A 17,472-nucleotide genomic window follows, 5' to 3' on the forward strand; every position below is an offset into this window, starting at 1 on the left:
TGAAACAAACGCACGATCGAGATTTTATTGCAAAAGAAAGTTACATATTTTTATTTTTGCATGAAATTACAACATGCGATAATTAACCCAAAGATGAATCCATTTATCTATTTGGAAGCAGAGGTCTGAGCACAATCCAAAGGTGCTGCAAATTTCCACCTTTTGAAGTTTTCCTGTTTGCCCTTCTTTTCAAAGAATAATGCAACTGGAGCTCCATCATCAGATAAGCTGTCCAAATGCATTAGAAAATAATCGCAACTTGTTCATGAGGCCCAACCGCCCAAAGAAAAACAAACAGCGTATGAACACTAATGGTGCGTATGAAAGGAAAGGGATAGGAGAAAAAAATTTAATAAATTTGATTTAAAAAATTGAAGAAGTTGGTTTAAAGGTTTTTAATTAAATTTTCTTCCTCTTTTATCTTGTAAATTTTTTTATCAAAATTTCAAAATCCCATTTCTTCAGATTTTCAAATCAAGCTTATTAAAATTTTCTTTCCCCTTATTTTCACTCCAATTTCCTCATATCAAACATAGAATAAATCGTATGAAAATATAAAACAAGCAACAAAACTGAACCAAGGCGAAAATGATTGCTGGAGAAGAGGATAGCCAGAAGCTACATTTGCACTACAAATGGTGGGTACGAGGCAAAGACTATCAAGAGGAAACACTAGGGACTCAGAATATCCCATAAATACACTGAAAAGGCAATTAAAAAAAAAACACAAGAAGAAGATTCAAAAGCAAAAAGTCTAACTTAAGAGCTGCTAAAAGATTCCAATAACGAACTTTTATCAGACAACGTCCTAAAGGGAGTTGTAAAGAGGCAGAAAATAACAACCCGACCAAAACAAAAAAACCAAACACATGATCGAGATTTTGTTGCAAAAGAAAGTTGCATATTTTTATTTTGGCATGAAATCACAACATGCGGTAATGAACACAAAGATGAATCCATTTATCTATTTGGAAGCAGCAATGCTCTGAAAGCGGGTTTTGTAGTAGCCAATGAGAACATCCTTTGGAGGCAAAGCTTCTTTCACAATGGGATGTTTCAGAATTTCGTGACTCCATTTCTTAAGCTTTGGAAATTTCTCACCACTGAACAACTCAAGCGCACCAGCTTCTTCAATTAAAGGCAGCCAAAAAGCCAAGAACAATGCAGTAATATCCACATATCCCATTGAATCTCCATTAAAGAACTTTCCTTTCAGCTCATTCTCCAGAGTCTTGAGAGCCTCCGAGGATTCTTCACCACCTTTCTCTCTCTCCCTCGCATCAGGATTCCAAGCTGCTTTAGATATAGCAGGCAAGACCTAAACTCAAAGCAATGAAAAACCTGTTCAGTAACTCATCATATCTGGGGCAAAAAAAATACAAAATACTAGAAAGCCTTGTTTATGTATTACCTTGTCGTCGATGAACTTGGACCAGAAACGAGCCAAGGCTCTGTGGTGAGGATCAGAAGGCAAGATGGGATAACCTGTAAAAGTCTCGTCGACATATTCAACAATGACAAGCGACTCACAGATTGGCTTGTCGTTGTGAAGAAGCACAGGGACCATCTTGTGAACGGGATTGTACCTGAGAAGAAGATCACTTTTGTCGGTCAATGATTCATGAACATATTCATATTCCGCTCCCTTGAGCTTCAGAGCAATCTCTGCTCTCGTCACAAATGGGCTTCCTACAATTCCAAAAAGCTTCACTTGTTGATTTGAAGCCATGACAGTTTAATATACTCCTCCGGTCCTTATTATAAGACTCCATTTGACTTTTTATTTAGTCCTAATTATAAGACCCCAATCCATTTTGTCTCTTATATTTATGCATTTTTTTCCAAGATAATCCTTCTAATAATGGTAGTTTTAGCCAATATACTTAATTAGCAAGGATATTTTAGGAATGACAACACTTATTTATTATAAATAACTAACTTAACTTACTTCCTTAATCTCCTCAAATAAATCAATTGGGTCTTATAATTAGGACCGGAGGAGTATATGCTTTTTCTGGGGACTTATATCGGAGACCTGCGCTTGAGGGTTGTATGGTGTCTGGGTTTGCGATTCCCTTTCTTATATAGCTATGGGTAGGGATGGGTCGGTCAACAAAGTTGGATTTCTGGAAGAGAAAGTCAAATTTGCTTCTGAAGGCAAGGAGGGATGTAAGAGATTACATCACCAATGAAATGCTTCGTTGACGACACTGTTTCACGCGTCGAGGACGTGGCAATCCTGTTCTTTTATTTCAGTCGCACACGGGTCAATGACTTGGGATTTTTTTTTTAAAATTAGACACATGTATTTTTTATTGGAAGCAATTTTATTGGGGATTTTGTCAAACACTGCTTTTAACAAGAATTCAAATGTTAATTGGTCACATCCACATTGTGAGGAAAAATCTCATTTATCTTTTCACACATGTAGGCCCATTTGTTTTGACAAGAAGGAGAATAAAATTAAAATGCATATGTATGTTCAGTCATAAAGCATAAATTAATGTATATGGAATGAAAGCCTTGGAGGATAAATATTCTAGACACAGTTTTATCAGGAGTAAGTTAATAATCATAATTAATTATATCAGTTGGACTGTAAAAGTTGCTTGCTCAAAATAAGCTCTTGTATATCACAATTTAAGGTGCACTTACTCCAAATAAACAGAGTAGCCCACTTATCGTTTTATCAATTTACCGCTCTATTTTTAATTATAAATCATTTGTACCTTATTCTGGCATATAAAAATGCATTAAATTAATAATTTTTTTGCCCTTTTCCCATCAAAATAAGCATATTGATAAAGAAAAAAAATATGTTGTTTATTCTCTTTCACCTATTTTTTGTTATATTCAGTAAGGATAAAATTAGGAGAGAATACTACGATGTATCCTATGAAGGCAGACCTTCGAGGCCTCCTCAATAGCTGCATTCTCTCTTTTGTCATGGAGTTACTCTATGAAACTTAAAATAAGAACTAATTAGTTTATTTAAATAAATTAAAAATATTAATTAAATTAGTTAATATGATATATTTTTTTAATATACTCTCAGCATCTTCTTTAATTCCCACCTTTTTTCTCGTACTTGATTATTGTTAGAAAAATATTAATAGGGTTAATTTAAAAAAAATTTGATAAATATGTGAAATAGGTCTTGTATATATAACTAATATTAATTTCTTCATTAGCTCCTATATTAGAGATCAGAAGAGTATTAAAATCCTTACTCCTTTTCCCCCCAAATATTTCAGTTCTCATTGGATCGCTTACCATGGCTCACGTTGTTTTAAAATATACTCCCTCCGTTCCTTATTATAAGAGACAAATAACTGAAGTACGTTGATCAAAAAAACAGTTAAAGTTAGTTAAGAACAATTAATGTATAAAAAGTATAATTTTTTTTCCAAAAATGCCCTCATTAATAAGGAGAGAGAGCATGAGAGAGAACAATTAAATTATTAAAAGAAAGAGAAGTGGGAGGGAGAGAGAGTGTGAGTTGGAGATAATAAATATGGGTAAAATAGTAAATCAACACAAAAAAGTAGAGACAACTTGTAAGTGTCTTTTATATATAGGAACATGGCATAAGCATCAAGTGTCTCTTATAATAAGGAACGGAGGGAGTATCATTTTCTTTGCTCTAATAATTTAACTATAACAATTTTTGCTAATCTCAGTATATAACATAAGCCATAGTAAGCGATTCAAATATACATGCCAAAACAGATTACAACCCCAAAAACACAGCTATATCATAAGTTACTAAATATTCTTATACATGCCAAAATCAATTATAAATTAAAGAAAATGATTTTCTCACAAGCTATACTATTATTTAGCTTTTCAATTTTATAATTGGCTTCAGTAGGCATAGGAGTATTTGACAACTCTTATGAAATGATCATGATTTTGGGTTCATAATTGATTTTGGCATATATGAATATGTTTGGTTTTAGGTTTGTATAATTAATTAATTTTGGTATATATGTGCTTGCATACTTTTCAAGAAAACCTTATTCTTATAATTAATTATGATCTTGATTCAAACAGGGCCTATAAATTAGTGCTGAAGTGCATTTCTCACAAAAGAAAAGCACTGAAATAAACTATTTGGACTATTTTCCTTTATGCAAAGCCTGGTAAGAAATCAGTAATAATTCCTCAATTAAATTTATTTAGGGTCGACTTGAATCAATGGTGGATGAAGCTGATATGGTATAAAATTGATTTATAAAAACGATAATGAATAAAAGCTTGTATGAATAATTTATAATAAAACCATGATTTTAATTAATGTCTAGAGGAAGCAAATGGATTTAGAAGACTTCTATTGTGCGATTAGTTGATCATCATTTTGACAATATTTTTCCAACATGAAGGGGAAAAATTGAATAGTTGGAAAGGATAACATATAAAATGCATTATTATTAAATATAGATCCTCAAATATATCAGTATGGACCAGGAGTTCATTGAACATTACATCCATGAAATGCTACAAAATATCTTACTCACCTAAATAAAATTTTTTAAATATCTTATTCCAGTTGAAAATACTCTAATCAGTATAAATAAAAATGAAACAAGCCGGAAGCATGAGAGGTTAATTGGTTTCAATATAAATATATTGAATAAGGAGGAGCATATAATTTAAAAGTTATATTGAGGAGGCATATACTTTAAAGCATGTCAAGAGATAACTAATTATAAAACCTCATAAGATGTTCATGTATTTGAAAAGTAAGAAAGAAATCTCAATAAATTATGTCACAAAAAAAAACCGAAAAGATAAAGTTATCGACAACAATTTTGATAATAATATCACGTGATAAAAAGAGGATTTTACATGTAAATATGTCGATAAAATAGATAGAAAATTGGCTAAAAATTAAAAAAAAACGCAATAAAAATATTATTTCAATTTGTCAAAACTAAAGACCAACAATCTTGACACATGGAATATAAAACTCTTATGGAATATATGGACGTTTATGCGGAAATAAATATTTTTACAAAAGTCTGATGATGATTATGATGAGACATATTATTTTGTAGTGGATATAATTTTGCATATTTGAATAGTCTGACAATTATGAAATGCATTTGTTAGATATTATTATAACCCATGCATGAGGATCATTAATTTACATGATAATTTTTGAAAGATCCAAAATAAGCCAGGAGCATATATAAAGAAAATCACTATATATGAAATGTTATGAAGATTAAAATAACAGGAGTACTACCATCTATTTTGTAGTTCTAGATCAAAATACATGAAATTCTCTGAAAGATTTAAGTTGTCAGAAGCATACAATTCAAGTTTTCAAGAACAATACTTATTTAAGTTGAATAAGTCTTTATAAGAATTGAAGCAATCGGGACGTGTGTGGTATAACCGACCAAGTAAATATTAGTTGAAGGAGTAATATAAAAATGATTCAGTTCGCCCATGTATTTTTACGAAACAACATGAAAATGAGTTTGACATAAATGTAGTTTTTGTTGATGATATAAATATCATTAGAACTCTTGAAGAGCTTATAAAAACTATAAATTGCTTACAAGAAAAAATTTGAAATAAAAGACTTAAAAAGAACAAAGTTTTGTCTCGGATTGCTAATTAAATACTTAAGAAATGACATTTCTCTAAAGGTCTTAAAATGTTTTTTTATAGATAAATCACATCTATTATGTACTTTGATAGCTGTGAGATTCGTTAAGGTGAATAAAGAACTTGTTAGATTCCAAGAAGGTGATGAAGAACTACGTGGTCCAAAAGTATCGTATCATATCTTGTCAGTCATGTATGACTTGGCATATCATTTACTGTTAACTTACTATTAAGATATAGTTCTTTGCCAACACAAAAATATTGGAATAGAATTCTAGATTATTTTATAATCCACATGCTAGTAATTCCAGATAGAATATTTGTCTCATAATATTCAAAAGATGGTAAAATTTATGTCTAATAAGTCACTTCCTGCTACAATATTTAACAAGCTTGTTCATGATATTAGGTATTACGAGCTCAAGGATATCAATTGATGTTATCAAGAGGGAGAGTTAATACATGTTGTACTCTTTTTTCCTTATTTATGATTTTTTTTATTGGATTTTCCTAACAAGGTTTTTAATGACACAACATCAAGTAGTGTATCAGTGAATGTGTACTCTTTTTCTTGCACTTGGTTTTTGTCCCACAGGGCTTTTTCTAGTTGATGTCCATCTCCTCTTTCTCTTTAACTTCATCAACTTTCACTAGATATTAATCTTTCATTACTCCACTACTCCTTTATCATGTCTTTAATCTTATAACTCACCCTCCACTCATATTCATATGGTTTATTACCCACTATCTATCATTTAAGTCGAAGTGTAATATATATGTGAGATTATCGTTATAAATAGAATATATCATTGTGTTGTAATGCAAATGAAAGAAAGTGTAGTGAAGGAATACAATATAATTTGCTCATTTTGTTGTCTCCATTTCTCATCTTCTCTATTTTTTTTATTGGTTGATTTCATAACAAAAAATAAATGGAGAATTAGTGAATTACAATTAAGTCCCATAAAAGAGAAATAATTATTAAAAAATTTCAATAACAACCTGAACAACCTATAATGACAAGTCCTACAGTGGAAATGATAACTTTTGATATTTGTTTTTCAATTGTTTTCCTTGTTTGAGATCTCATTACAATTTTCCCAAAAATAAATCTTGATAATGACAAGGGACATCATGATTATCTAAAAGAAAAACAAAGGTCCTGGGGGTAATAATTATATTAAAATCATTCCAAACCGTCAGTTTGTTTCGATTTCAGCCGTGGATTTCAGAATGCTTGAAACCGATGGAGAGATACAGGCGGTGCATGCTGTTTTCGATGAAAAGACGAAAATCATCGGGTTATATTGTCAAGATTCCTTTCCTTTTTATTTATTTATTATTTTGTGTGGGCCTCATGGCGTTTCCCAAGACCTCCCTGGAGAGAAATATAGGATAAGAGGTAACGGGGAGTCAGATTTTGTAAAAGATATTACTCGCTTGCAGTCAATTAAGGTTTAAATTCTGATAGAAGACGATACTCATTTAACAGTACCTTAGACAAGATGTCATCTAATAGAACTCTAATATATTTTACAAGATTACGGTATGAATTTACATCATTTTATATGTGGATTTGTTTATCTATGAAAGTAAACAAGTATGTAACTTTTAATAGTTTTATACTCATATTCCTTAATTTTTAACTTTAATAATGTAATTGGCAATTAATAATGTAATAACTTCATGAAACATCAAAAACTAAACTAATAAAAATAAAATTTTAGAAACTAAAACGATAAGTGAACTAAGCATGCAAGAGATAAACATTCCATGATCAAGATCCTGCCCATGGAGGAGGCCAATGCCGGGAAACTTCTTTTGTTTGTGTTTTAATTACTTTGTTTTTTTGTTGGAACTACTTTTGGTTTTATGCTGTTCAAGTTCTTTTATGTTTCTTGATACTCTGTAGTAACTTCGTTGACTCTGTTTCTGATTTCTTGCTTTTTTTTGGCCCTCTTCTTGCTTTTATATATATATATATAGATTATTAATTTTCTTAATATTCTCAGATTAATTATCTTGTGAAGCTAGTATTGCGCATTCATCTTAGTTCTTTACATTTCATGAAATTATCGTATTATGAATCCAGAGCATCAGGTTGTCGACATTTTGAAGAACTTGTCAACAGTTTCGACAGTTTCAGTTTTTCACGTTAATAACCGAGCAGCTGATTCCGGAAAATTTGTCAATGTCACTCAAAAGAAGTAAAGTGATAATAACTTCATGAAACCTAAATGATTAAATTGAGAATAAAATGAAAATTTGAACGATCAAATCAAATCAACAAGATTGATTAAAACTTTCATCATTACATTCATGCATTAATCTTATTACATTCGTGATGCAATCGCTTGCATCACATTCCATTAACATCTGGAGCGACTCATCTACTGTATTCCACCCTTGGACTATATAAGAAACTGATCCACAATGTCAGGGACCATAAAACCCATCATATCAAATCCTCAATTCTAAAACAGAAACAAAAGTAAATACGGCCATGGCTTCAAATCAACAAGTGAAGCTTTTCGGATTCTTGGGAAGCCCATTTGTGGCGAGAGCAGAGCTTGCTCTGAAACTCAAGGGAGTGGAATATGAGTACATTCAGGAACCGTTGCCGAACAAAAGTGATCTTCTTCTCAAGTACAACCCAGTTCACAAGAAGGTCCCCGTGCTTCTTCACAACGAGAAACCAATCTGTGAGTCGCTTTTGATTGTTGAATACGTCGATGAGGCTTGGACTGGCTCCCCCATCTTGCCTTCTGATCCTTATGACAGGGCCACGTCTCGTTTCTGGTCTAGGTTCATCGATGACAAGGTGATCCTATCATCAAACACTTGTCGTGCTTTGTCTAGCTTCGTTTTGTTTTCTCAGTATATGAATTATGAATTGAATGATCAGTGACTAAACAAGTGCTTTTGTTGGTTGATTTCAGTTGTTACCTGCAGCATTCAAAGCAGCCTGGGATTCAGACGTGAAGGAGAGGGAAAAAGGTGCTGAAGAATCGAGAGAGGCTCTGAATGTTCTGGACAAGGAGCTGAAAGTGAAAGGGAAGTTCTTCACTGGAGATTCATTTGGGTATTTGGAAATCGCTGCTCTGATCATCACTTACTGGCTGCCCATAATCCAAGAAGCTAGTGAGGTCGACCTGTACAGTGCTGAGAGATATCCAAATTTAGAGAAATGGGGTCAAGAGATTTTGAAAGAGCCCGCTGTGCAAGCAGTTTTGCCTCCCAGGGATGTTCTGCTTACCTTCTTCAAGAATCGCTATCAGAGCATCGTTGCTCCTTCAAAATAGAGATGATCACAAGGATGACCAATAATAATATCCATCCTTGAGATGGCGAACGATCCAGTGGTGTGACTGTGTGAGGACGATCGAGTGGAAATAAGATATGTATAATAGTAATAATAATTATGCAGTGCTGTGATTGAGAGTGGGAATAAAATAATGTACAGGTGGTGTGTTTTCTCTTGCATGGGAGTCTGACGATCCGCTTGATTTGGATCATTATATCATAAATAAAGTTTCACTGTTTGTGGTCTTTTCTTATATCTTATTTTTGTCGTTTTATTTTGTTGCTTGTGTGGCTTATAATTTATTAAAGCAAAAGGCCTCTTGGTAGTTGAAAAATGTGGGTAGTGTCCTGGTCAATTGCCTATATAATTTTATCTTTTAACAAAAAGACAAACAAAGTTAAATGGGATATGCGCAAAGTGCAATCACATGTTTTCATTGGACACAAAAATGTTAGTTGTCAGATTATTTTTATTTTGAATTATGTATTTATTTAAAATCATTTAAAATATAAAGACTATTTAAATTATTAACTACTATACTGAACTTGTTAACAGCATTACAAAAGTTATTAACTGTTTTACTGAAACTATAAAAATTTTCAAAAAAATTGTTGTCAGAGCTGGCTTCGGAGCTCTGGCAGCCATTGCCAGTGTCGAAACTCTGACGACCGGCCGTTTAGTGGGGGGCTTTTGGTTTTTTAAAAAACAATAAATAAAATAAAGGGTAATATGGTTATTTCAGTAAATTTAAAAATCCCAAATTAGTTACTTATGTCTAAATTAGTATTCTGTAAATTCAAGTGAGTATTTAAATATGTCTAAGTTGAAATATCATTTGTTTATGTGTCGTTTTTCCCAAGTTGTTCACCGAGAGAAAGTCATATTTAGGAACCAAAACGTTAAATTAATTCAATACTTTGATCCAATCTTCTCTCTTTTCTGTTTTCTGTTTTTTTTTTTTTTGCCAGCTTGACCCCATCATCTCATTCATCCTGCATTCATACCTTTCCATGCTATATGCGCACGTCAAACTCATCTTTCCTTTTGGTTCCTCCCAGCAATCCGTTTTATTGAATACAATTATTTCTTTTTTTTTTAATAGTTGAGTATGATTAATTCTGTCACAAGGGAAATTCTAAAAATTAAATATTCAAAATACTATTTCTAGTTCTAATTATAAAATCTAATTACAAACTATACCTTCTAATTGGGGCTGGAGGTAATATAAATTACTTCATAAAATTAAAACCACATCAAATCACTTTTAACAACATTTTTCCTCTTCATAATATTCGACAATTAAAATAAACATACAATTCAATGAAAATAATCTTATATATTTTTATTATTTTATAAAAAAAATAAAATTCCAATTAAAGCCAACAACTTTTGTTTTTCTCTCCCTTAGATAAATCAATTAAAAATGACCTCCGCATATATGTAACACCCAGTGTTTCTTAATTTTTAACTTTGACACAATCTCCTCTTTCATTTTGCATTTATAACTTTCCCTACTGTAGAATTCAGATTCATCATTCCTTTTGGTTCCTCCCTCCAATCCGTTTTATTGAATACAATTACTCTCCTGGTTTTATTTATAAAGTGCTTCCGTTGTATTTTATATAGATTAAAAAAAATCTTAAATTTTATTAATTAATTTTCAGCTTCTCTCTCCTCAGTAGCCACATGAACCATACAGCTCTCTTATGAATTCTCATCAAGGAACAAAAAACCGAACCGGATACTAAATCGGTTGAGGTAGTGGTTCAAGGGTTAATTGGTCAGATCAGGGTCAACTCGAGATCAAACCGGTCATATTAAAATAATATAATTTAATTAAAAATAACAGAATATAACAATACTAATAATTACTAATAACAAAATATAAAGAAATACAATGAGAATTTGATTGTAATAATAATAAAGTATAACAATATTGAGAATTTTTATCTTTATAATTTTTTAATAACTAAAATTAATAGTTATTGATACCAAACTCATCATTAAAATTCATTTAAATCTATAATAATTGATATAGTAGGAATTAAATAAGAAAAATAGGATAAATATCAATATATTTATTTAAACCGGTTCATTGCCGGGTTTTACTGGTTTTCACCGGTTTAATCCGGTTTGAACCGATTCCCGATTTAGCTTATGAACCAGTCCAGACCACTGACCGGTTTACCGGTTGAACCGACCGGTCCGGTTCGGTTTTTTTTACACTGATTCTCGTTGAGTTGAAGCATCCCCCGAATTATTTTTATTGCCAACAATACATAACATGATGGGAAGATGAAACCACGGCACGTGGGAGACTCCACGGTACATCCGTTTGATTTGGATCATCATATCATAAATAAAGTTTTATTGTTTGTTGTCGTTTCTCAGATCTTACTTTTGTCGTTTTAGTCTGCTAGATTTTTCTTATTTTATTTATTTGGCTTATGAAAGTAGGAGGGTGTCTTTCTATTATTAGTCTTCGGCTTGCTGGTTTAAAAAAAAAAGTCTTTTTCTTTTCATTTTTTGGGTACCCAGGTTAATCACCTATGTAATTTTTATGTTTTCCCATATGGAGACTCCTCTTAACAAAACAAGAAGGCACGTGTTCAATAATAAAACATGAAGATGAAAATATACGTTCGGTTTTCTGAATTTATATCAAATTTTAGTTAAATTTGCTGATTTAACATTTTTGTAAGTTAATGGTTAGAATTAAAAACTGAAAATATAGCATTTCATAACAATCCGTTGGATATTATGAATGAAAGTGCACCTACTCCAAATAATTAAGAGTATGCCCAAACAAGAAACATTCTTGCACATAAAAAAGTGGTGCAAAAGCCGAAGGAGGCTTAGGCCCAAATAACAAAAAAACGATATCACGCTCAAAGCAAAAAGGGATGGCCTTAGCGCCCATTATTTTAAAATAATTTTTTTTAATAGATTTAGGGTTTGAAATATTTTTTTTAAGTATTTAATATCTCAGTCTTATTGCTTATGAGAAAACTATTTTAAAAATAAAATTGCACAAAATATACTTGATATGCTAAATGTAACATGGCCAAAAAGATTACTAGTATTTCTTTTGATATTCTTTCATCCGTACATTTCGTCCCAAATAAGTAATTTAATTTTCACTGGAGTGTTACTACGACTTACCTGGTCTTAGTTATGTGATCAACTTGGATTTGTTTTTTAAATATAATCATCATTTTGTCTTTTAAATTTGATCGTCGTGTTGAAAAAAGGACTAAACCTGTCACTCCCACGCATAAAAACTCCCCAAAAAAGGGAACCTGACATGATGCCACTGCCACTTTAAAATTATTATCATAAATGTACAATTCTTACTCTAGTTTTTTGTGGAAGTGTTTGGCATTCTCAAAATCACGGTTTCAGAAACATTTTTTCGTAAAATGAGGTAACTTTCTCAACATATTTATTTCGTAATATGTAAAAGTACTTCTGAAATTATGGTTTAGTTTCTATCCAAACACTCCACTTTTATTCTCTTTGTTCTAATATTTTGGGTAAACGAAAAAGCGACATGTGTCGTTTAGTAGATCATTTGAAGATCAGATGCCGGTAATAGCGGATCTGTTAAAATGAATCTAGCAAAAACTTGTTTATGGTGCTAGATCTTAGTACTGAAATTCATTTCTCACAAGAGAACAATGCTGGAATAAATTATTTGGATGCTTCCATTACAATAAAATCGTGATTTTGAATTAAAAATAGGTTTTTTTTAACATAAAAGGTGTTTGGATTATTTCGAAGTTAAAAAAGATTAATATTTTGCCAGAAATTTTAAAATCAATGAAACCAGTCCCTTATTTTTAAATTGAAAAAATTACAAATAAAGACTTTTGAATATATAAAATTATAATTTGGGATCCTAAATTTGGAAATAGCAAATAAGGACCCTATATCACTTTTGTAAATATGAAATGTAGGTGAAATGTCTGAAATATGCCTCAGTCAAATGACAAGTTGACTATAAGAAATGACAAATTTACTTTAACGAATGACAATTTCAGTAAACGAAATCACAACTTGGCTGATGGTATATTAAATGACAAGTTGATTATGAGAAATGACAAGTTTACTTTAGGTAAACCAAATCACAATTTGACTAAGGGACATTTCAGACATTTCACCCACATTTCATATTTGTGAAATTGAGACCGGGTATTTATTTGCTATTTTTTAAATATGGGGTTTCAAATCATAATTTTACATATTCAGGGGTATTTATTTGCAATTTTTCCTTTTAAATTTCTGATGGAAGAGTTGAGAACAGTCTAGAAGGATGTAGAGAGATGGGCGGCGCCAGATGCTATGAGCTGAAAGACAAAAATCATCGCACTATCACTATGCATTTATATTTATTTTATGCGCTTAAAGTTGTTCACCGAGAAGCCGAGAACCGCCAGAGCAGGTAGGGAGTAGGGTCGGAGTGTCAGATACAGAACCCAAAAAAAAAAGAAAAAAAAAAGGACCATAACGTAATCAAATGATTTTTTTTTATTAATGCATATAGTTTTTTTATTGGAAGAAATTTTCTTTAAAATATTGCAGTGACTAAATACAGCCCAGAGGAATCAAATGAATCTGAATACTTTCCTGGTTTCTTAATTTATAGCTTTGACCCAATCTTGTCATTCATTTTGCATTACACCTTTCCATACAATAAATTTCAAATTCATCTTTCCTTTTGCTTCCTCCCTCCAATCCATTTTACTGAATTCAATTATTTCTTTTTTTTTTAAAAGGTCGAATATGATTAATCCTATCATAAGGCACATTCTTTGGCCAAAAAAAAAATCATAAGGCACATTATATTCTAAAAATTAAATATTTAAAATATAAGTTACTTTATAAAATTAATTAAAAAATGACCGACACATATGTAACAACCATTTTCTCAGCGTTCGCATTGGTGATGTAATCTCTTGCATCACTACTTCTTGCCCATCAAGTTATAGACTTTAAAATCACCGTTTACCTCAGAAAACCTCCTTCGTTGACCGACTCACCTCCAGTCTCCCGCCCTTTCGCTATATAAGAAACCGATCCGCTATCTCAGGTTGCTATAAACCCATCCATTCCCCCCAGATCGGATCCTCAATTCTCAAACAAAGCCAAGTCCAGCCATGGCTTCAAATCAACAAGTGAAGCTTTTCGGAATCGTGGGAAGCCCATTTGTGACGAGAGCAGAGATTGCTCTGAAACTCAAGGGAGTGGAATATGAGTACATTCATGAATCCTTAACGAACAAAAGCGATCTTCTTCTCAAGTACAACCCAGTTCACAAGAAGGTCCCTGTGCTTCTTCACAACGAGAAGCCCGTCTGTGAGTCTCTTGTGGTTGTTGAATACGTCGATGAGGCTTGGACTGGCTACCCCATCTTACCTTCTGATCCTTATCAAAGAGCCCTGGCTCGTTTCTGGTCTAAGTTCATCGATGACAAGGTGATTAAACACTTGCTGCTTCGTCTTCTCTTTGTTTTGTTGTTAGGAATTTGAATGATCGGTCACTAAACAGGTGTTTTGTTGCTTGGTTTTAGTTGTTGCCCGCGGTATTTAAAGCAGCGTGGAACCCAGACGTGAAGGAGAGGGAAACGGGAGCTGAAGAAGCAAGAGAGGCTCTGAAAATTCTGGACAACGAGCTGAAAGGGAAGTTCTTTAATGGAGATTCAATTGGGTTTCTGGACATCGCTGCTCTGTTCGTCGCTTTCTGGATGCAGCTAATTCAAGAAGCGGGTGGGCTGGATCTGTACAGTGCTGAGAGATATCCAAAGCTAGAGAAGTGGGGTCAAGAGATTTTGAACCACCCAGTTGTGAAAGGAGTTTTGCCTCCCAGAGAACATCTCCTCGCCTTCTTCAAAACTCGCTTTCAGAGCATCGCTGCTTCAAAGTAGATGATCCCAAAAATTACCCATAATCCAGCTTCGATTTACTTAATCATCCGGTGTAGTGATTGAGACTGGGAATAAAATATGTGTAACTAGGCTTTTCTCTTGCAATGGAACCTGACTGTTCCTCGGTTTGGGTTATCATGACATAAATCAAGCCTTATTGGCTGTCGTCCTTTCTTAAATCTCATTTTTGTCGTTTTGGTCTGCTAGATTTTTCTTTACCTTGTGTGTTTCATGAAAGCACGAGGGTCTCTTTTCTATTTGATGCGACTATCACTATCCCGTGTTGCCTTAAAATTGCTGAATATGTCGCGATTGAGAAAGTTCTTAAAATTAGACAAGTGAGAAAAGATAATAGATGCTTTGAAAACTTGAGCAGTGTGAGTGAAACTAGAACATGCCCCACACAACTGACCAAAGAGAGTAGATCAGAAACCGAACCTCAAACCGAGAAACCATAAAACTATCAAACACAAATATTAGAATCTCCGGCAAAAGCAATGCCATGGCTTCAAATCCACAAACGAGGCTTTGCTCTCCGAAACTGAAGCGGAAGATAAGGACATATGTTTATGAATGGCTGAAGAGTAAAATTGATCTTCTGATCCAAACTCCAATACAAATCCAATTCATGGGGAGATTTCTGTGCTTCTTCACAATGAGAAACCAATATGCGAGTCGCTTCTGTTCATGAACTGCCACTCAGTTGAACTTGCTAGACTTCAGAAACTCGGTGCCAAAGAGGACTATTTTTTTTGGCCCTAAAGGCAATCCTATTCAATATACTGTCGGTAGTAAATATGGATATCTTTCTCAACAGGAATTCAAACATTGATTTGTCATGTTGTGAGAGATTAGCACCTTTCGTTAGACTTAATTTTTTTCTTTTCAAAGAAGATTATTAGTCAAGAAGATTGGGATTCCTCTTGCTATTGGGCTTGGTCTTTCACGCACTTAAGATGAGGGCTGTACAGGGGCGCTGTTTTCAGAATATGCAGTACAGGCCTGGTCATTGCCACTGCCCAACTTAGTTTCCATTCTCTCTATTATGATATCTGTACGACAAATTTAGTCTCAATTTTCCCACCTGTGATTTAAGGAAAAAAGATAGTTCGAATTTATAAAATTTTGTTTTTATCTGATCAGATGCATATTCAATGCTTATTAGTTTACGTAAATGATAATAAAAACATTTTAGTAAAAATGAACATAGTTGTAGTTCATAATTTTAAAAGGACAGCGTGATTTAATCATCTCTTAGAAAATGACAGTAATATACAATTACGAAAAATTGATATCTAATTGCATGTACTTATAATGAGATTATGTAAGGTCAACATGTGGTTTTTGAATGATTCAACCACCAAGTCAAGTAAATTTTTTCATATATTTAATTTTGATATTTTAAAGTAATTTTTAAAAATATGGTTCATCTTAGATAATTTAAAAGCTTACGAGCTTGTTTGGAATGACTTATAAGTAACTTTTCAAACGTAATTTATGAAATACGAAGTAAGTATTTGATGAGAGTTTTATTTCGACTTACGTGAACTTATTTAAGGGTCCGTTTGGATCAGCGATTGGAAAAGTAGCTTATTGAAAAAGTAGCTTATAGAGAAGTGAAATTGGAAAAAGCTAAATTGGATAAGCTGAATTGTGTTTGGATTAGAGTTCAGAAAAGCTAGATTGCAAAAGTGAGATTGGTAAAAGGTTGTTTGGATTATGATTGAGTAAAAGTAAGTTTGGTTGTAAAATGACCAAAATAGATATGAGTTTTAATAAATAATGAAACATGATTAAAAAAATAATTTCACATAATACAATGAAATTAAAATAATTTAATATGAAGAAGTCATAAAAAATATTTTAAATATAAAGTGAAACATGAAAAAATAAAAGTATATTTTTAGGAGCATATTTAAAAATAAAAGTATATTTCTAACTTATTCATTACTTTCAACTAATTTTAATTGATTTTTTATTATCTACAAATTAGTTATTTGAGGCTTATAATAAGAACCAAAAGAGATAATAAATTTCTTAACTTTTTCTCTTTCCATATTTCAAAAGCCATAAGCTATAAGCTATAAGTCATAAGCTGTTAATTTTAGCTTATAGCTTATTGTAGCTTTTCAGACAAAAGCCTGATTGCAAAAAAGCTGATACAAACAGACTCAATTTTATCAATCGAACTTGTAGAGTTTATAGAGCTTATAAGCTACTTATAAGCTCTAAATAAGTGATGCTAAACAGACACTAAAAGTACTTTCTAAACGGAACTCCAAACGAGCCCTACATTGCACCAAGTCATCAAGCTGGCCGGTCCTACAAACTCTAGCAGGGAGTTTTCACCCTTCGGTTTCTCTCTTCTCCTCCAACTCCCCTAACTTTCGATTTCTCTCTCCTCAGTAACCACATGAACTATACAGCTTTCTTATGAATTCTCATTGAGTTGAAGCATCCCCTGAATTATTTTTATTGCCCTACGTAACATGATGGGAAGATTAAACCACGGCATGTGGGGGACTCTACAGTACATCCGTTTAATTTGGATCATCATATCATAAACAAAGTTTTATTGTCTGTTGTCGTTTTTCTCAAATATACGTTTGGTTTTCTGGATATTTTTTGT

General features: G+C 32.5%; 2 protein-coding genes across 2 annotated transcripts; one reads left to right on the forward strand and one right to left on the reverse strand.

Annotated features, from left to right (window-relative positions):
- Positions 1-741: 741 nt before the first annotated feature.
- LOC114752014 (probable glutathione S-transferase) lies at positions 742-1,729 on the reverse strand. Its single transcript, XM_028940733.1, has 2 exons — positions 1,412-1,729; positions 742-1,318 (listed from the first exon to the last, which is right to left on the reverse strand). Exons 1-2 carry the CDS (start codon positions 1,727-1,729, stop codon positions 965-967), a joined length of 672 nt encoding a protein of 223 aa, XP_028796566.1. The 3' UTR covers positions 742-964.
- Positions 1,730-8,072: 6,343 nt separating this feature from the next.
- LOC114752015 (uncharacterized) lies at positions 8,073-15,049 on the forward strand. The gene is made up of 4 exons (XM_028940734.1): positions 8,073-8,437; positions 8,556-8,900; positions 14,065-14,394; positions 14,490-15,049. Exons 1-4 carry the CDS (start codon positions 8,120-8,122, stop codon positions 14,841-14,843), a joined length of 1,347 nt encoding a protein of 448 aa, XP_028796567.1. The 5' UTR covers positions 8,073-8,119; the 3' UTR covers positions 14,844-15,049.
- Positions 15,050-17,472: the final 2,423 nt, after the last annotated feature.

Source organism: Neltuma alba, unplaced genomic scaffold, assembly GCF_004799145.2.
Source record: "Neltuma alba isolate B1F8T4 unplaced genomic scaffold, ASM479914v2 tig00007211_pilon, whole genome shotgun sequence".
NCBI lineage: Eukaryota > Viridiplantae > Streptophyta > Magnoliopsida > Fabales > Fabaceae > Neltuma > Neltuma alba.

What these genes read in the sequence shown, in the direction of transcription:
- LOC114752014 (XM_028940733.1), bottom strand. Translation starts at nt 1,729, where the DNA reads ATGGCTTCAAATCAACAAGTGAAGCTTTTTGGAATTGTAGGAAGCCCA. An exon ending in CCAAGTTCATCGACGACAAG is followed by an intron (nt 1,319 to 1,411) that starts GTAATACATAAA and finishes CTTTGAGTTTAG; the next exon opens with GTCTTGCCTGCTATATCTAA.
- LOC114752015 (XM_028940734.1), top strand. Translation starts at nt 8,120, where the DNA reads ATGGCTTCAAATCAACAAGTGAAGCTTTTCGGATTCTTGGGAAGCCCA. An exon ending in CTAGGTTCATCGATGACAAG is followed by an intron (nt 8,438 to 8,555) that starts GTGATCCTATCA and finishes GGTTGATTTCAG; the next exon opens with TTGTTACCTGCAGCATTCAA. An exon ending in AGAATCGCTATCAGAGCATC is followed by an intron (nt 8,901 to 14,064) that starts GTTGCTCCTTCA and finishes TCTCAAACAAAG; the next exon opens with CCAAGTCCAGCCATGGCTTC.